The 18,288-nt window shown below is 43.1% G+C and overlaps 1 protein-coding gene across 21 annotated transcripts in view; it reads left to right on the top strand.

Moving 5' to 3' along the window:
* The window catches only part of CELF2 (CUGBP Elav-like family member 2), a 515,803-nt gene that overhangs the window by 192,183 nt on the left and 305,332 nt on the right, over nucleotides 1-18,288 (top strand). For 2 of the 21 annotated variants that reach the window (XM_033161699.1, XM_033161701.1), the window contains exon 1: nucleotides 7,081-7,504. The exons of 17 other annotated variants lie outside the window; for them this stretch is intronic. In XM_033161699.1, the coding sequence (XP_033017590.1) occupies nucleotides 7,431-7,504 (74 nt within the window). In that variant the 5' untranslated portion in view covers nucleotides 7,081-7,430. Of the gene's footprint in view, nucleotides 1-7,070; nucleotides 7,505-18,288 lie in introns of those variants that run through there. 2 more of the 21 variants (XM_033161684.1, XM_033161704.1) reach the window with 2 other exon arrangements.

The raw sequence follows: 18,288 nt of genomic DNA on the forward strand, positions 1-18,288 counted from the left end.
GACTGGACCTAATGGTCAGGGATCCCTTTACCTGTACCTTATCACTGTAAGCAACTGCATTTTTTTTATTTACAGGTAGGTAGCCGTGTTGGTCTGCCATAGTCAAAACAAAATAAAATAAAAAATTCCTTCCAGTAGCACCTTAGAGACCAACTAAGTTTGTTCTTGGTATGAGCTTTCATGTGCATGCACACTTCTTCAGATACACTGAAACACCTTCTCTAAAATAATGTGAAACATGAAATGAATAAGCAGGGGCAATGCACAATTGGCTGTTCCTCCATAAAAATATCTGTAGCATATATAAAATTAACCTAGTGTTATGGGAGAAGAGCTTAGACCTATTCATAGTCTGCTAGTTTTGTATGTATAGCGATTTCCCCACAAAACACAACATGCTGAATGAGTAGCGGGGGAGGATGCACAGAACTCATATTTAGATAGTGCTAAGGATGGGGACACAGGTGGTGCTGTGGGTTAAACCACAGAACCTAGGGCTTGCTGATCAGAAGGTCGGCGGTTCAAATCCCTGCCACGGGGTGAGCTCCCGTTGCTCGGTCCCAGCTCCTGCCCACCTAGCAGTTTGAAAGCACATCAAAGTGCAAGTAGATAAATAGGGACCGCTCCAGCGGGAAGGTAAACGGCGTTTCCGTGCGCTGCTCTGGTTCGCTAGAAGCGGCTTTGTCATGCTGGCCACATGACCCAGAAGTTGTCTGTGGACAAATGCCGGATCCCTTGGCCTATAGAGCGAGATGAGCACCGCAACTCCAGAGTCAGACACAACTGGACCTGATGGTCAGGGGCCCCTTTTCCTTTAAATTAGCCACTGGATTCAGTGAGGATTACTCCCTTGTAAGTCTGCATAGGCCTAGGACAGCAGTCCTAACCCCACTCAATTCCCGATGGCAGTAAGACCCATTGAACCAGGTGCTGCTTGCTCCCGAGAAAAAATGCATGAGATTGTGTTGAAAGAATATTAGCCATAAAGATGTAAAACCAAGGAAAGGACTTGCTTGCAGACTTATAAATCATGGGTGCAGAACATCTTTTGATGTTGTTGGACTACAATTCCCATCAACCCCCTGACCATTGGTCATGCTGGCTGGAGCTGATGGGAGTGGGACTTCAACAACTGTTAGATAGTCACAGGTTCCTCACCTTCTCTAAAATAATGTGAAACATGAAATGAATAAGCAGGGGCAATGCACAATTGGCTGTTCCTCCATAAAAATATCTGTAGCATATATAAAATTAATTATGGGAGAAGAGCTTAGACCTATTCAGTCTGCTGGTTTTGTATGTATAGTGATTTCCCTACAAAACACAACATGCTGATTGAGTAGCAGGGGGAGGATGCACAGACCTCATATTTAGGTAGTGCTAAGGATAGGGACATGGGTGGTGCTGTGGGTTAAACCACAGAGCCTAGGGCTTGCCAATTAGAAGGTTGGTGGTTCGAATCCCCGCAACAGGGTGAGCTCTCATTGCTTGGTCCCTGCTCCTGCCAACCTAGCAGTTCATAGTAGCAGTGCAAGTAGATAAATAAGTACAGCTCCGGCGGGAAGGTAAATGGCGTTTCCGTGCGCTGCTCTGGTTCACCAGAAGCAGCTTAGTCATGCTGGTCACATGACCCGGAAGCTGTACGCCGGCTCCCTCGGCCAATAAAGCAAGATGAGCGCCGCAACCCCAGAGTTGTCCGCAACTGGACTAACGGTCAGGGGTACCTTTACCTTAAGGATGGGGAAGAAATTAGATTGTGTTTGCATTTAAAGGCGTGCTTACCTAATTAGACCTTTCTAAAACAATGTTCAAACTGAAGCACAGACATACTTCAAATTCCACATTTCTCTGAATTTTGCAGTTTGGTTTTCCAGGCAATTAATGTGTACCAAAAGACATATACCAGGGCGCAATGTTCATAAAAATGCACATTCTACTAATGTGCTGTTGAATTTGCATGAGGACTGAAAATCAGAAACTGATGTGGTGACGTGGCGAACTGAACTTTAAGATAGGAAAAATGAGAAATGGAGAGAAACCAAAACTGGCAGGCTCGCCCATTCCCACTGGTCAGAACCCACATATGAATGTGCATAGAAATCTGTTGTATATTGTGTGTATATCAGATGGATCTTTTTGATAAATATTTTGTGCTTCTAAATTCATAAGGCAAGCAAACAAGCATTGCTATGAGCAAGTGACCCCCACAGCAATTTCAGGCTGGGTTATAGAAGGTCCTTTCCCCAGGAAATGATGCATAAATATGATTGTAGGAAAAATCAGAAATATGACCGTAGGACACTTCAGATTTGGGAAACAGCACATGATGAGCAATGTTTGAGCACTAGTTGTTACCAAGGATAGTTTCATAGAATCCTAGAGTTGGAAGAGACCACAAGGGCCATCCAGTCCAACCCCCTGCCAAGCAGGAAACACAATCAAAGCATTCCTGACAGATGGCTGTCAAGCCTCCGCTTAAAGACCTCCAAAGAAGGAGACTCCACCACACTCCTTGGCAGCAAATTCCACTGCCGAACAGTTCTCACTGTCAGGAAGTTCTTCCTAATGTTTAGGTGGAATCTTCTTTCTTGTAGTTTGAATCCATTGCCCCGTGTCCGCTTCTCTGGAGCAGCAGAAAACAACCTTTCACCCTCCTCTATATGACATCCTTTTATATATTTGAACATGGCTATCATATCACCCCTTAACCTTCTCTTCTCCAAGAGTTTCCATCTCTTGCACTAGAGATTTGGATTCTACTTGACTACCGTGGGAAGATTGCGAGTTATGAGTGAGATCTGTAGCAGTTATTTTTCAACAGTGAAATGAAGTGGGTAACATGTACTGTGTGCATCAGCTTGTAGGAATATTTTTCACAGCCAACTAGGATGAATTAGCCTGTCTAGGTTGCCGTATCAGCAATGGCTAACCCTTGGAACGTTGCATGCTTGCTTAGGCAGCTGAGTCAAAACATTGGTCTATTAGCTCAGCATTGTCTACACTGACTTGCAGGTTTTAGACAGGGGTTCCTGTCAGCTCTATGTGGAGATGCCCGGGATTGAACCTGCGACCTTCTGCATGCAAGGCAGATTCTCTAACACTGCTACCCAGGGGCGGAGGAAGGGTGTGTGTGGTGTGTGTGGGCTGCCCGCCCCAAGTTTCACCACTGAGGGGGGTAACAAAATGCCAGGCAGTACTTACTGTGGGGCCTGCAGCACGCCCAAGCCACACGGCTCTCCTGGGAGAGACGCGGTGGTTTGAGTTTGTGTAGGCTCCGCGCTGCCCAAACCTTCTGCCTTTGTAGGGCGGCTGAGTGGGAGGAGGCAGGCAGACTCCAGAGGCCCCAGGGTGCGCCCTGCCCCCTATGGACAGCTTGTCCCGCCCCTGGGCGCGCCACCCCAGGCGCCCGAGCAGCTTCCACCGCTGCTGCTGCTGCTGCTGCTACCCTTGGCAATTCCTTCCCTTACCCCCTCCCCACATTGCTGTTTTTCACACTGACAAAATTCATATTGTAAGCTCCTTGGAGCAACCTGCCTTTCGTTCTTACAATATTCTGTGGAGCCACAGGTTCCTTGGTGCAATGTGGGTAAACGAAACAGGGTGAAGTAGCTCAAATTTTAACTTTTGATAGGAGCAGCATGGATCTTATCACTGCTTAGTTCCCACTGCACTACGCATATTTAGAAGAGGAGAAACAAATCAAGAATTCTGGAGTTGGAAAGGATTTTGGGAGGTGACCTGGATCTAGGCTTCCCAAACTGGGATCCGTGGACCACCAGTGGTTTGAGAGCTTCCTTCAGGTGCCCTGCGGCATGCCTGTATTAAATATTCATATTGATTGTAACTGTATTTTTTTATTGCTTCTGTCATTTAAAATGCAAGTTGTAATGCAATAAAACGGAATGTGCGAAATTAGAGAAGCAATAATCATGCAATTGAGTACCACGCAGTATTGTCCACAGCACAACTACTAGAGCAAGCGGGAAGATCATTATGTGGTCTGCCAATACCATCAGTAATGTTCAAGTGGTCTATGTGTGTGGGGGTATTTGGGGACCTCAGACCAAGTTCATCCCCTCAGTACAGCACTGTTGCAACTAGAGAATCCTTGGCAGATGGCTGTCTAGCCTGTAGTGAAGGATTGGCCACCCACCTCCGGAGGCAGTCTCTGTTCCTCTCTCTGCCCAACAGTTCTCTCTGTTAGGAATTTTCTCCCCGTGTTTAGCTGAAATCTGCTTCTTTGCCATTTCTAACCATTGCTTCTAGCCCTGCCTTCTGGAGCAACAGAGAACAAGCCTCTTCCAACGTCTGTCTTGCTCCATCTTCAGCGATTACTAAAGCTGATATTTTGAAGGCTGTATAGTTGCACTAAGAATTTCAACATATATTTTATTAGTTCTAAGCTGACCTACGGTGTACATACCTACATATGCATTACGAGTGTCACATAACATTCATTTGGCATTTGTGAGGAACTTATCTCTTGGTGTGGCAGCTCCTGCACTGTGGAACTCCCTGCCCATTGACTTTAGGCAGACACCTGCACTGCATTCTTTTCAACACCCACCAAAAACTTATCTCCTTGGGCAGCCGACCCAGACATGTAAAGCAGATGTGCATTTTTAATATGTTCTTTCCTCTTACTGTATAGAACTCTAGATGTCGATCTTACTCATTCTGATTTTTCATAAACATGTTTTTAACATTGATTTTATTAATAATTTTAATGTATATTTTATAGTGCTTAGAGCAGGGGTCGGCGAGGTTTACCTCTCCTGGGCGGTTCACTCCAGCAGAGATCCCTCCGTGGGCTGGATTGCGCGTGTGCGTAAGCGCCTGCGATTCCCTGCGTCTGCATCTGAATCTGCGCAGACACGATTTTCTGCGTCTGTGCATGCACAGATGCGATTTCTGGTGCTGTGGAAATGTGTCCCTGCACCACGCTGGTTTAGCACAGCATGCGGGGACTCGCCGAGTGGGCGGCTCGTTTCAGGGGTGGCTCGTGGGCCGGTTAAATCCCCCCCATGGGCCACTTGTGGCCCAAGGGCCTAAGGTTGCCTACCCCTGGATTAGAGGTTTCATATACAGTTAAGCGGCGTACAAGTTTTGAAAAATAAAATGTGTGTGTGTTTGTGTGTGCAAGTGGGTATATAAATATATCCTAATATATTTTACGGGCTCTGCTAATACGACTGACCTAGTTTTGTATCTGCTTTCATTCATGCAGAAAGTTGCTCCATTCAGCAACTAATACTCATGCAGACACTTGCTCGGTCCCTTTTGTTCCCCTCACTTCTGCTGCGTTCCTTTCTCCTTTACTCTCACTGTCCTCGGCCTCATTTGCCCTCACTGGTATTCAATTTGATTGGCTGTGGCAATCCTTGTGACTTTTTATTTAGGCATCCGCGATGATATCACACCTGATGCTGAGCTGTCACATCAAAACAAACGGGTGCCAAACGGCATAGAAATAACCAGAACGTTTGGCAAGTCATTCCCCTCCCCCCCCCATAATTTTATTCAGCCATGTTAAGATGCCAATATAGAAATTGGAGAATATTCTGTGCAAAATCTAATACATAACGTATAGATCTGTTTGCTGGGGCAGAGTAACGCAGTGATGCTGATACTATGTTTTGATTTAGCTTGAATTCCTACATTTCTGGTTAGGTCTATTTTATTTTTTAAAAATGTTAAAGTTCTGTGCTGCAGTATGTTGAACAAATAAAAAGGAAGGAAATAGTGGGTGAGATCCAGCATCTCACCAAGAGCCTCTTCCTTTTCTCACTCTTTCCAGCCCCCCCATTCTCCCTCAGTCTGTCCCAGAGCAGATTTGGGGGGCACATGGGGAGTTTCAGAGGGGAGGAGAGGGAAAAGAAGTCCTTTTTTTTTTTTTTGCACAAGTGGATCGGTTGTGCAAACAGAATGCCGTAATTGGATATTTCCCAGCAGTAAGAAATTGCTCCTTCTGAAGTTTTCACATTGCCTCACGATCAGTTTCAAGTCTTTTGAACAGAGCACTAGGGTCCCTGAATCAATGTACAGTTGTTTGATGAAAATGAGAAGTGTGCTTTTTATTGCATAAAGTTAGTTCTGCTGAACTCAAGTGAATGAGGGTGAAATCTGCCTTGAAACATTTACTGCCTTATTGTAAAAGTGCCTCATTTATTATAGTGACTGGTGTAGGACTGCTTCATACTTCAAATTCCTAAGGGGTTGGTATCAGTTTCTCAATCGGCATTTAAGCCCATTGGACACCGAGCCATAAATACGTAAAATACGAGAGGGTCTTTAAACATATTCTCTCTTTCTCTCTCTTATCCACATAGTCCTGACTGCTTTGGTTTCATAGTGCAAGTTTCCCCCCACCCATAAGATGATTTCTTCCCCTTGTTCCCATAACCCCATCTGGATTCATTATGGATGTTTTAAAATAAATATTCTCAGATATCAGAAAGGGCTTTATTCTAAAAGGTTTATGAGTGTTCCTGAGAATATCAGAGCCATTGTGCGATTAATCACCTTTCCATGTTTGCGTTTTTATGATCTATCCATCTCTCTATAATCTATCAATCTGTTTTTTCTGTCTATCATCTATCTATCTGTCTCCTTGGATAATGAAGGAAGGGGCCAAACACTTTAGCCCATTCAGCCCCCCAAAAATAATTTTATGAATTTGTTAACAGATTGTTTCTTTGCCCTGCATAGATGAGGGTTATTTTAAATGCAGCAGAGTGCAGAGAAACCAACAGAAGAAGTTGGATGAGGCCCAAATAAACGGACCTTGGGTTCAACAGGGGGATATTTTTTGTGTGTGTGGTGGTTCTTGTTTTGTAAACCCTTCTAAAACTCTTTTTTATCACCGCCACAACAACAAGCGGTTAGCAGGATCCTGAGTGAGTTAAACAAAAGCGGATTGGAAACCGAGAAACTGATTCCTTATGCATTTGAGGGAGGCTGCCTTTTCTCTCTCTCTCCACCCCACCCCCCCAAAAAAAGAAAACCTCCTTTAAAACAAATCGAGCCCGTCCACAATTTCGAGCGTGCATCGTCCAGCTCGTTGCCAAGGCTCTCTGCCCGGGTTTGCAGGGGTTAAATTCTAGCTGCAGTGGGGAAGTGGCTCCGCCCCCCGTTTTCAGCACCTGGCGCTCTATAGACAGTTGCCTCAGCAGTAGATTTCAGAGGGGATTGGAGGAAAACAAGAGGGGGAGAGAATGTGACAACTGCCGACTCTGACTGCTGCCTTGGGGAGGCCTCCCGCACCTGTCCTTGCCTGTCTCTTGGCCAGTGCAGTTGTTGAATCAGACAAGCAAGAGGAACGTTCTTATTTGCCAGACCAGAACGGTGTGCATAGGAGGAAAGACAAGAGGAAGAAGAAGAAGAAGAAGAAAAAGAAAAAGAAGAAGGAGGGGAAGAAGAAGAAGAAGAAGATGACTTCTTCATTCAAGCTGGATTTTCTGCCGGAGATGATGGTTGATAGCCGTTTGCTAGTTTCCGACAGAATGTAAGTACCGACTCAGTTGCCCGGCAGCATCCGAACCTCAGACCATGCCAGTTCCCGAGATTCTAGGTGGTTGTATTTTGTGTGCTTTCTTTTCCTAGAGGGTTTTGACGGTATAAACAAAAGCCCTGGATTTCTCCCTCTCCCTCTCTCTTTCTCTTTCTCTCTCTCCCCCTCCCCCTCTCTCTCTCTCTCTCTGGCTACCGACTTGCTGCTATAAGTGTCTGTGTGGCAGAGTAAGGATTAATTCCTCCTCTTTTGTCACTTGAAAATTCTTTTGTGGTCTCGTGTGTGTGTGTGTGTGTGTGTGTGTGTGTGTTTCTTGCACTCATCCCCCCCACACACCCTCCGTTGTGTTTGATCTGCAACATTCTCTATCAGGGAAACTGGGGGGGGGGGGTTTATGGTAGCTGTACAGCAGAGACCCGATAAGTATGATTTATATTCTGTTTATTTAATGTGGGGAAACGCAGTGCTGAGCCTTACAGGGTTTTCTTTTATTTTATTTTTTAAGAAAGGCACACTCTTCACATCCTGTGGAAATTCCTATACAGATATTTTGCCTCCTGCTTAGAAATCTTAACTTGTTCGCGGGGGGGGGGGGAGAGGGGGGAGGCGCAACCTGCTCAGATTAATAAAGAAAATGCTTTAAAAAAATAAATTAGCCACAGATGCAGACTGTTTGAATATGTGGGAAATCTGGTCAGTTTTTTTGTGACAGAGCAGGAAGGAAATTAAAGCAGAGAATTTTGCCAGTGTTGGCTGATGCATGGTAAATTTAGTGTTAATTATTGGGAAGATTATTCTTGTATACAGGGATGAAAAGACTAGAGAGATTGATTGGACAATGTGCATGCTAGATTTTCACGAAGGGAAAACAGATTTTGGTTAATTTTCTGCCTGGCCACTTGATCTTTAAAGTTCCAGTTGCTCTATCATTGCCTGACAACAGGAAAGGAAAATAAAGTGTATTTTGGGTTCTCTAGGAATGAAAGGCAAAAAAATTCAACAGAGTAAATCTGGACCCTAACATAACATCATTCCTGGAAAACAAAATTAATCCCATATGAAATAATCATGCCGGACTTTGCAAACAAGAATATGACCATGCTGAATTTATATAATTAAAAGGGAAGAAATGAGATTGCAGCACAGGCTACGTGGTGTGTCTCTTTAGTGGAAAGTGTGCACAAGGTAGAAGTTCGAATAAAACTTTGTCCATGGTCTTCAAAACTATCATTTTTTTAAAAAGAAAAAAAGGAATAGAAATTCACTTCCTTCCCATATAGTCTGGTGCCGGCCATATTATAAATTCATTCAAAGTTGTTGCACCTAATTCCACCCCACCCACTTCCCCGGTAATTTTTCTCTTGGGGCTGTAGATTTCTTAGCTGATGGAGCGTTTGAGATGAACTATTCATGAAATAGCCATCTGTTTCAGCTGCTGAGGATTAATGTGTTGCCGAGGTGGGGGTGTCACATTTAGTATGGGAGAGCCTCTCTGTCATATGCATTGTGCATAATACACATGCATCGTTGATGCTTTCCACAGTCCAGTTTCGGATAATCCTAAATTTAGAACATGGTGTCTGTTGTTGGGAATGGTGGGTTTCCGAAATCGACCATTTCGCTTGACTCGGAGCCTCAATGGTATGTGCTCCAGTTGCTTGTTTTGTTTTGTTTTGTTGCTGTTTTGTTACCCATCGTTCACCCAGGAGAGTGCCAAGTTGACGCTCTCAAATAGTTTTTGAGAAGATCTGTCAATGCACAAATGTCCACTTATGTTCCTCTCAGCTTTATACATTCTTACTGCTGGCCCCTCCAAATCAGTCAGAAAAGATATTACAGATAACCATCTTGGAACACCAGGGTTTTATTACCTGAATCTGGTGGTGTCTTGGCTGTCACTTAAATTTATGGAAATACTTCCTCAGCTCACCCATTGAAGGATGATAATCGTGTAAAATTGTTCCTTCAGAATCTTGCCTTCTGGAGTTGTGGGGCGAGGGGAAGTCTTCCAGCTTGTCTAGAAGCCCATAATTCTCCTCCCCCCCCCTTTTAGTACCCATACTATGCCTCTGTTTCAAAACGATGCAGAATTATATTTTAAAAGGCTTTGATAAATAGCTTTGCATCCACTCAGGGTTTCCCCCCCTCCCCTCCATTAAGGAACATGAGCTGTATCAGCACTAACTCTTGTATATAGTCTGCCTTAGCGATCGTGTTATAAGATCTCATCACGATGCAGAAATATAACTTAGTGGATGGTCCAAACAGCTATAAAGATTGATGCTTTCCAGGGATTGCACACATCCCGTCTGCACAATTAATACAGAATAGTTTGCTGGCTTCAGCTGGGACCGGAGGAAGAATACTAGGGGGGTGTCCAGTCTTTAAATAAGGATATATGACCTTGCACTTTCTCGAGAGTGGAAAACAATTGCATCATTACAGTCTCTCTCTCTCCCACCCCCTGCCAAAGATGCAGTTGGTTCGGTTTGTGTGTAATTCTCTTTGGGAAGCCTTTGGATTCATCAACGCTGATGAATGAACAGTTGTACAGCTTGATTGCCCATGAAGGGCCGTTTGTCATGTAAGCATGTTGCCCTTTTAGGCTGCCCATCCCAGATGCCCGAAGAGACGCCACAAGCCTGTGAACCCGTTTAATCTTTCTCACGCTGCCTGTTGGGTGAGCGGCTCAAAAGTTTCGGCAAAGGGCACAATCCACAAGGAAGTTCTCCCCCTGCAAATCCCTACTGAAATGAATGGGAATGAGCCTCATAGCGTGGTCAATGGGTTGTTGCCCAACCATTAATTTTATATCCTAGGTGAGAACAACCAATGCTGTCTTTAGCAAGGAGTTATTTAATGCTTGAGAATATTAGATTAGGGTTAATCGATGTAGATGGAAAAGGGTTGTCAGTTTTTTTGTCTCTCGTAAACTGTTAGAAGATGTCATTTTCTTTATTTTTTTGAAGGTTGTTTTGTTTGCCTGGGGAAGAACAACTATCGTAAGATATTGCAATGTTCATGAAAGCTGCTGCGTATAATTTTGGATCTGCTTAATCTTTAAACATTGCCGGTTTGAAATACATATTATAGTTCTCAACTCTTTTAAGCTTTATTTACGACTCCAATAATCAACAAGAAAGCAGTGGATACCCTCCCTCCCAAAACACACACACACACACACTTGTGGATTGGTTTCTTATTACTCTTAAGATAATAACATTTGAATTGGGTGCTATACCAAATGCCTAGTGCGTATTACTTTAATAGGCTAAGCTGACACTGAAAGTGTAAGTATTCAGTCACTTGTACTGATGTAGATACCGCCACAGCCTGGGCAAGTTGAGTAGGGCAAGAAAGTCCACCAGTACTTCCTTCTGGAATTCCATCATAAAAAACTGCCATGAAACAATACCCTTGGAGGGTAGCTGCTGGTGATCCCAGCTGATATTAAGAGATTGCGTAGATGGTTCATTTCCTTGTTGTGCCCTTTGCGGACTTCGTCTGGCTCTATTTTTCAGTCACATGAAATGTGATGCATTGCCTTATTTTCCAGTGGCAGTTGTCTGTGGTGTAGAAGAACCAAGGGGCTAAGTCCAGAGGGTGGTACGTTGAGGTATTAGCCAGGGCACCACAAAGGGCAACAACACACACACACACACACACCCCATTCTGACTTCACATGAGCACCTACGAAGCTCAGAGAATTCTCTATTTACATTTCCCAGGCTAAGATATTCCATCGGGTCCACTTTGGCTGAGGGGGTCTCTCAAATGTTGTGGCTGCCCTACCCTCTGGTTTCCTTTCCCTGGGCCAGCTTACATCACCAGGAGTATATCACAGCTAATAAAACTGCCCGTCCTTACCTTTGATAGCATAGTAGTTCCTAGGACCACACACTTATCAGCTTGGTCTCCATCGCTGGATTTTTATACCATTGTAAGCAAACCAAGCTTCATCATCAAACCGCTCTGTGCTTACTCACTCTAATCTAAGAACATGTGACCTTCTGCCTTTTGGAGGGATGGAGGAAGAATGTCCTTGATCACAAAGTTCTTAGTAGCTTCCTCCTGTAAGTGGCACAACCCTTAATTCTTTAAGGGAACATTGTGTGTTCTCTGGACCTCTTGATAGCAAATCACTGGATCAGAGTGAGCATGGTTTATAAGAGCCACCCCAAAATATATGGTACAGCATCCCTCGTGCACCATAAAACATCATATTGTATATTGAAATCTCTTAGCCCTGAGCACTAGGTAGAAAGCTAACCCTTACTGCAATACTAAGGGAATGTTTGGACCGCTCAAGAGATGAAGTAATTCAAGAGAACATAATGGTATTTGGCAAAATAAAAAATTGAAAAATGGGATGCTTGTATTTTTTCCAGTAGCAGACACTAATGTGATGGATAAAGACATCTCACATCACTGAAATTGACGGGGAGAACAATGCTGGGTGGCTTTCACTCACCAAGTGATTTCGCAGAAGGGCTACTCATTCAGTTCAATGGAGGCCAGAAGTCCATATAAACATTCCTTTGCAGGCGTGGATCTGTTGTTCCTATTCAAATGAACAGTGGATTATGGGTTCCAGAGAGTCCTGTATCTGCATTGGAGTTCACCTCCAGTTTTGTAGAGATTAGAGTGATTATCGATTATATTAATATGGGCACGGTTGTTCATTTTGGGCACTGTGCTCTTACATTTTGATGCGGCAGTCTAACAACTCTGTTTATCACTTTGGATTCCATTGCGCTCCTTTTTTCTTTCTTTACTCACTGACCAGACCCGAGTGTCACAGACACCAACTAAATTTTGAGTTTTATGTTTTAATGACTCAAGAATATAATCATGTGCAGCTGATTGGGTGCCATAGAAAAGTGCCATGAGTTATCCATTAAGACTAGTCTTTGAATTATCTCCCTCATCTCTGAGATGAGTCAAATTTTCTCACATGTATGCCAATGTGTTAATTATGTGGTGGTTGATGATATATTTGAAGAGCTGGTTTTATTCTTCTTTTAAGATATTCAGTGTACTGCAGAATTTAATCTATACAGTACAGGGTTTCATTGTCTGTGTAGCGCCCTTTCTGAGAGGGGCACAGAGTCTGGTAGAAATTCAGTCGGGGAGGCACCCATGTTTTTTTCGATTGCCTTACAAGAGAAAATTCTCAACTGCATTGAAAAATATTAAATCACAAAATATACATTATAAAAAGACCTGGAAACCTCCCCTCCCAAAAAGAGAGAGAGAGAGAGAGAGAGAGAGAAAGTGCTCAGCACCTATTGCCAGTGAGAAACTGTGTACCTTGTTATCAGCTGTTGTTTGGTTCTGTTTCCTTATCGTATGTTCGTATTTTGGCAGACAGTTCTAGCATTGATCTGGCTGGCTGTATCATTTTGAATTGTTCCACATTGATAGTTCATTGTGGGTTGCTCTGTTCCGATTCCTTTGGCAGCCATTGATGAAAAGCCTAAGGAAGGAGGAGTAATAAAAGGAACCTTGAATGAAGATTAAAAGCTTCAAAACTGAATAAGGATTTTCAGTGATACACATGGTAAATTAAGCTGCGGGCAGGGGGATCCAATATATTCTTCTTCTCTGCTCATCTTTACAGCTATTGTTAGACAGTATAAAGTCCATGATCTTATTTTTACTTTATACAATGCCTAGATTTTAAAGTATTATTATTATTATTATTATTATTATTATTATTATTATTATTATTAATTTAGGCATTGTGTAAACCAAAAACAAATTGAATCAATAGTGGGCTTCTAATCCAATTGAAAATAACACCCCACCCCAAACGTGGATGTATGAGATTAAATTAAGATAGTGCTTATTCAACATGCAGGAGATGTAGTTTTTTTTAAAAAAAAATTATTAATAGTGATATCGCACTGCTTTTTCAACAGACTAGTTTCTGTCTATCAGATATGGTATATCTTCCTTCAATCCCACACATTTTCATTGTTTGCTTATTTGTTTCTTGTCACGCAAACTAAAACCCGGTGACTAATATGATTTATTTATTTTGCTTCCATTGGAGAGAGAAAAGTCATTCTTCTAAACATTTAAAAATGGGTTTCGGTGTATTTTAATTGTCTACTATTTTATAGTAATTTTAGCTAAGGCAATCAAGTTTCATAATTAATCCCACACGTTGTAATAATAATAGCCACAACAACAACAGCAACTCGGAAATTGTGTGTGAATGGCAGAGTGGGAGAATTTAGGCAATTTAAAAATTCATGAAACGTAAAAAAAAAAAAAAAAAGTTTATCGTCAAGAAATGGCCCACTAGAGATTGGGAGAAGTCATTGATGCCCCACAGAATATGCATATCACACAAGCGCCTTAGATCCGAGCTGGGGAGGTTTTGCTTCCTTCGATTTCTTTAGCTCAACTAATTCCTTTCACTGTGGCGCTGTTTCGGGATTGAATCACTTATTGTTGCAAAAAACATAACAATCTCTTCTGACACGGTTATCTGCATTTGGTGGCAGGAGGTTTTGGGGAAAGAGCGAAGTCCAGGTTTTGCAGGAAGCTCCACGTAATGTTTGGGCAGGGAGAGAATTAGCTCTTGGGGGGGAAAGGAAAGGATAGGCAACTCATTGGGGGGAAAGGAATGCCAACACGAGAGAATCTCTTTGGAAAATAAAAACTAATTGGAGCAATAAAAGTGATGCTCTAAAGTAATTCTGGAATAATTGTTCCTATTTAGAATCATCAGCCTTTAATTGCTTTGCCCACACTCCCAAGCTCAATTTTCATGTGTGAAGGGGGACCAAATAATTTCCTGCAAAATGCCTAACTTCTGATGTCGAATGCTCCCTCTCTCTTGGGAAGGGCCCCCAGCTCAGTGGGTGCACACATTCTGTATCCTAAAAAGCTACAAAGTTCAATCCCTGGTATTTCTAGATAGTGCTAAGAGCCACCTTTTTCTGAAACCCCGGAGAACTGCCGCCAGTCACCGTAAGCAATAGTGGAGGCACATCCGTCCATTACTGGTCTATGTTTACCCATAAGTCTGTTACAACCCAGTTCCACATTAATCTGAATCCCGAAAAATGAAAAGGGATGAAATTTCACATGTAAATTTGCTTTTAAATGCACATCTCTAAACGTCCCCCCCTGAGAATACGCGGTTCTAAATGCATTTTCTCTCAAAATACACCTGTAAAAACATATTTTGATATGTGCATTTCAGCTCAGAGCATTCCCAAAGTGCAAAGGCCGGTGGGTAACTTAAGTTCTGAGCTGTACATTAGTCTGATGTGTGTGTGTGTGCGTGCGTGTGTGCTTGTGTGCGCACGCCAATCAGGGCAGTTTGAACTGGGATTTGCAAAGATCAAATCACTCAAGCGCCCCGGAAAGATGATACTGAGCTAGATGGATCCCAAGCTTTGGCTGCACCAAGACGGCTTCCTATTTTCCTATTCAAGATTTTAAGAATGTTCTTTGCTTGCCTTTGGCTCCCTCCACCCATTCTCCTGTGAATGGTGTTGACGGGTGTTCAATGTGGTCCTCCGGTTGGCTTTACTGCTGCCAAGCCTAGACCTTTGTCCTTCTCTCATAGCTCACGTTTGTCACTCTTCCTCTGAAGGATGCCGTTTTGACAATCAATTTCTCCTCACAATGCCAGCATATATCATAGAAATGTGCTCCTCCTTGGCAGCATATCTGTTTTCTTCACAGCTTGAGCCCCTTCGGATAATAACGTTGAAATTATAACAGAGGCAATATGATCGCCTGGCATTTAAAATGTCATTGGGAAGCGACTTTTGTTTTACGCTCAGTCTTAAATACACCGTATTCCAGTGAATGCCCAGGCGAGCCCGTTTTGCAGAGAGATTGCCTGCTATCCTTGCATGCCCATAACTAGCTGGATAGCAAGCCTGCAATGAATCTGGACCTGGTGACCTCATGGAAAGGTTGCAGTTCAGTGGTAGCGTTATCTCCTTTGTGTGCAGAATGTCACATGATCAATCCATGACGGCTCCAAATAGGGCTGAGAACATCCTCTGTCTGAAGCGCTTGAGGGCCGTTGCCAACCAGAGAAGACTGGCAGATGGATCGTAGTCTGACTCAGTATCAGACAGCTTCCTATGTTCCTAAATGTCAAGGGAAGGGAGTTCAGCCTTAGCTAAAGGACCAAACTGCAGTGGCAGCGTTTGTATTCACCAAGTATGCTTCTCTAGGAATGACCATAGCTCAGTGGTAGAACTTCTGCTTTTCATACAGAAGGTCCCCATTTAAATCATCAGCATCTCCAGGGAGGGCTGGGAATGTTCTCTGGCTGAAACCCTGGAGAGCAGCTGCCAGTCAGTGTGGACAACACATGAACTAGCAGGATCATAGAATCATAGAGTTGGAAGAGACCACAAGGGCCATCCAGTCCAACCCCCTGCCAAGCAGGAAACACCATCAAATCATTCCTGACAGATGGCTGTCAAGCCTCCGCTTAAAGACCTCCAAAGAAGGAGACTCCATCACACTCCTTGGTAGCAAATTCCACTGCCGAACAGCTCTCACTGTCAGGAAGTTCTTCCTAATGTTTAGGTGGAATCTTCTTTCTTATAGTTTGAATCCATTGCCCCGTGTCCGCTTCTCTGGAGCAGCAGAAAACAACCTTTCTCCCTCCTCTATATGACATCCTTTTATATATTTGAACATGGCTATCATGTCACCCCTTAACCTTCTCTTCTCCAGGCTAAACATACCCAGCTCCCTAAGCCGTTCCTCATAAGGCATCGTTTCCAGGCCTTTGACCATTTTGGTTGCTCTCTTCTGGACACGTTCCAGCTTGTCAGTATCCTTCTTGAACTGTGGTGCCCAGAACTGGACACAGTATTCCAGGTGAGGTCTGACCAGAGCAGAATATAGTGGTACTATTACTTCCCTTGATCAATAGGCAAATTCAGTATAAAGCAGGTTCCTATCTGCCAATAGGTCATGCCTGCTGTTTCCCTTGTCTCTCCAACATCCACCTAACAGCAATCCAGTTGGATGGCATGCCTTGGACAGATGAAGGGATCTCCTGTTGCTGTATTTGAGCATTGGTTCATCTTGCTTTGCAGATTCTTAACTGGCATTGGCAGTTCTCTGGAAGCTTTGCTGGTTCATGGAACATCCCCTCTATTGAAAACACTGAGCCAAGTCTGTCGATCCATGAGCTTCATTTATACATTGGAATGGGCCACAAGCACCTAGACTGGGTGACACTCAAGGCCAGGCCACCTGTGTATGCCCCATACTTCTTAAAGTGATCATGCCAGGTGATGGCTACTACAGCTGAAACATCTCATGGCTGGCTAGTGAGAGAAAGTTGACCTCTAGTGTTTCAAACAGTGTACCACTTTTTCAACACAAAACACCAATGGTTCACTGGGCTTGCGGTTGAAGATTCAGCCAATGGCTAAACCGTTGTGTCTGCATTCCAGAGTTTTTGTGAGCATTTAATGGATAATGTATTTGAAGCATTTGAAATACGGGGGGGGGGGGGGAGTTCTATATAGAGATTTGATGGTTAACAATGTTTGCTTGGAGGTAGGTTTTCGAAAACATGTTACAGTGACGCTTAGGAACCCTGACATACAGGTGAAACTCGAAAAATTAGAATATCATGGAAAGGTACATTTCTTTCAGTAATTCAACTTAAAAGGTGAGATAGACTCATGACATGCAAAGCGAGATATGTCAAGCCTTTATTTGTTATAATTGTGATGATTATGGCGTAGAGCTGATGAGAACCCCAAATTAACAATTTCAACTTTGGGGTTTTCATCAGCTGTACGCCATAATCATCACAATTATAACAAGCCAAGGCTTGACGTGTCTCGCTTTGCATGTCATGAGTCTATCTCATATATTAAACTCCAGTAGCTAATGAAAACAATTGCTTACATAAATGGACTTTTCCACCATATTCTAATTTTTCGAATTTCACCTGTATTATTAAGGATGGATGGATCTGTCAGTTTCAGGTCTCTCATTTTTTCCACATTTCTGCATCAGTTTGCTTGCAAAAAGAAAAAGAAAAAAATCTTAAAAAATGAATCATCATTTTAGTGTACGTTTCTACATTTGTTTGTTTGCCTAATTGAAACAATTTTGCAAGCGGTTTCCCCTAATATTCATGTTATCTTCACTAATAGTGGCATTTTTGCAAACCCATTCCCCAATGCACCCATTTCTATACAATTTTTTGGGGAAGGTGTAGAGCTACACTACAAAATTCGTAGATGCGTAAATTTCAAACGATAGCTGCCTTTTGGCATTCGCATTGTTTCAGGAAGTGCGAATCCTGTTCACATAATGTGAACCGAACCTAGTTTCCTCCCTGTCCTTTTACATACCCTTCAGCCCTTGTGTTTAGCTGACGCCTGATTCTCTACGAACTTAACAGATGAGAAGGATTCTGTTATCTTTGCATCAGGCATTACCCTTGCAGCTGCCATTTTACCATAATTGCCTGGGGAGCTTTCCACTTGTGCCGGTTGAACATGACTCACGATGTCAGTGGTAAGCCTGCCATTTGTCAATTAATGGATATTAAAAAGGCTCCGTCATTTAACCTGCTGACAGCATTTCAAAGGATGAGAGCTCAACACATGCCCTGATGCTGCATTAATAGCAGCAGTCTACCTTTAGTTGGCATGCATTAGTTGCCAGCTTCCAAAGAGACCATGGATCAATTTTTGCTCAAGCTCGTCCATCCACTGAGAAGTTTCATTGTTATACCCAAATACTAATACACCCTTTTAGGCTGT

The sequence above is a fragment of the Lacerta agilis genome, chromosome 10 (assembly GCF_009819535.1).
Source record: "Lacerta agilis isolate rLacAgi1 chromosome 10, rLacAgi1.pri, whole genome shotgun sequence".
Taxonomy (NCBI): Eukaryota; Metazoa; Chordata; class Lepidosauria; order Squamata; family Lacertidae; genus Lacerta; species Lacerta agilis.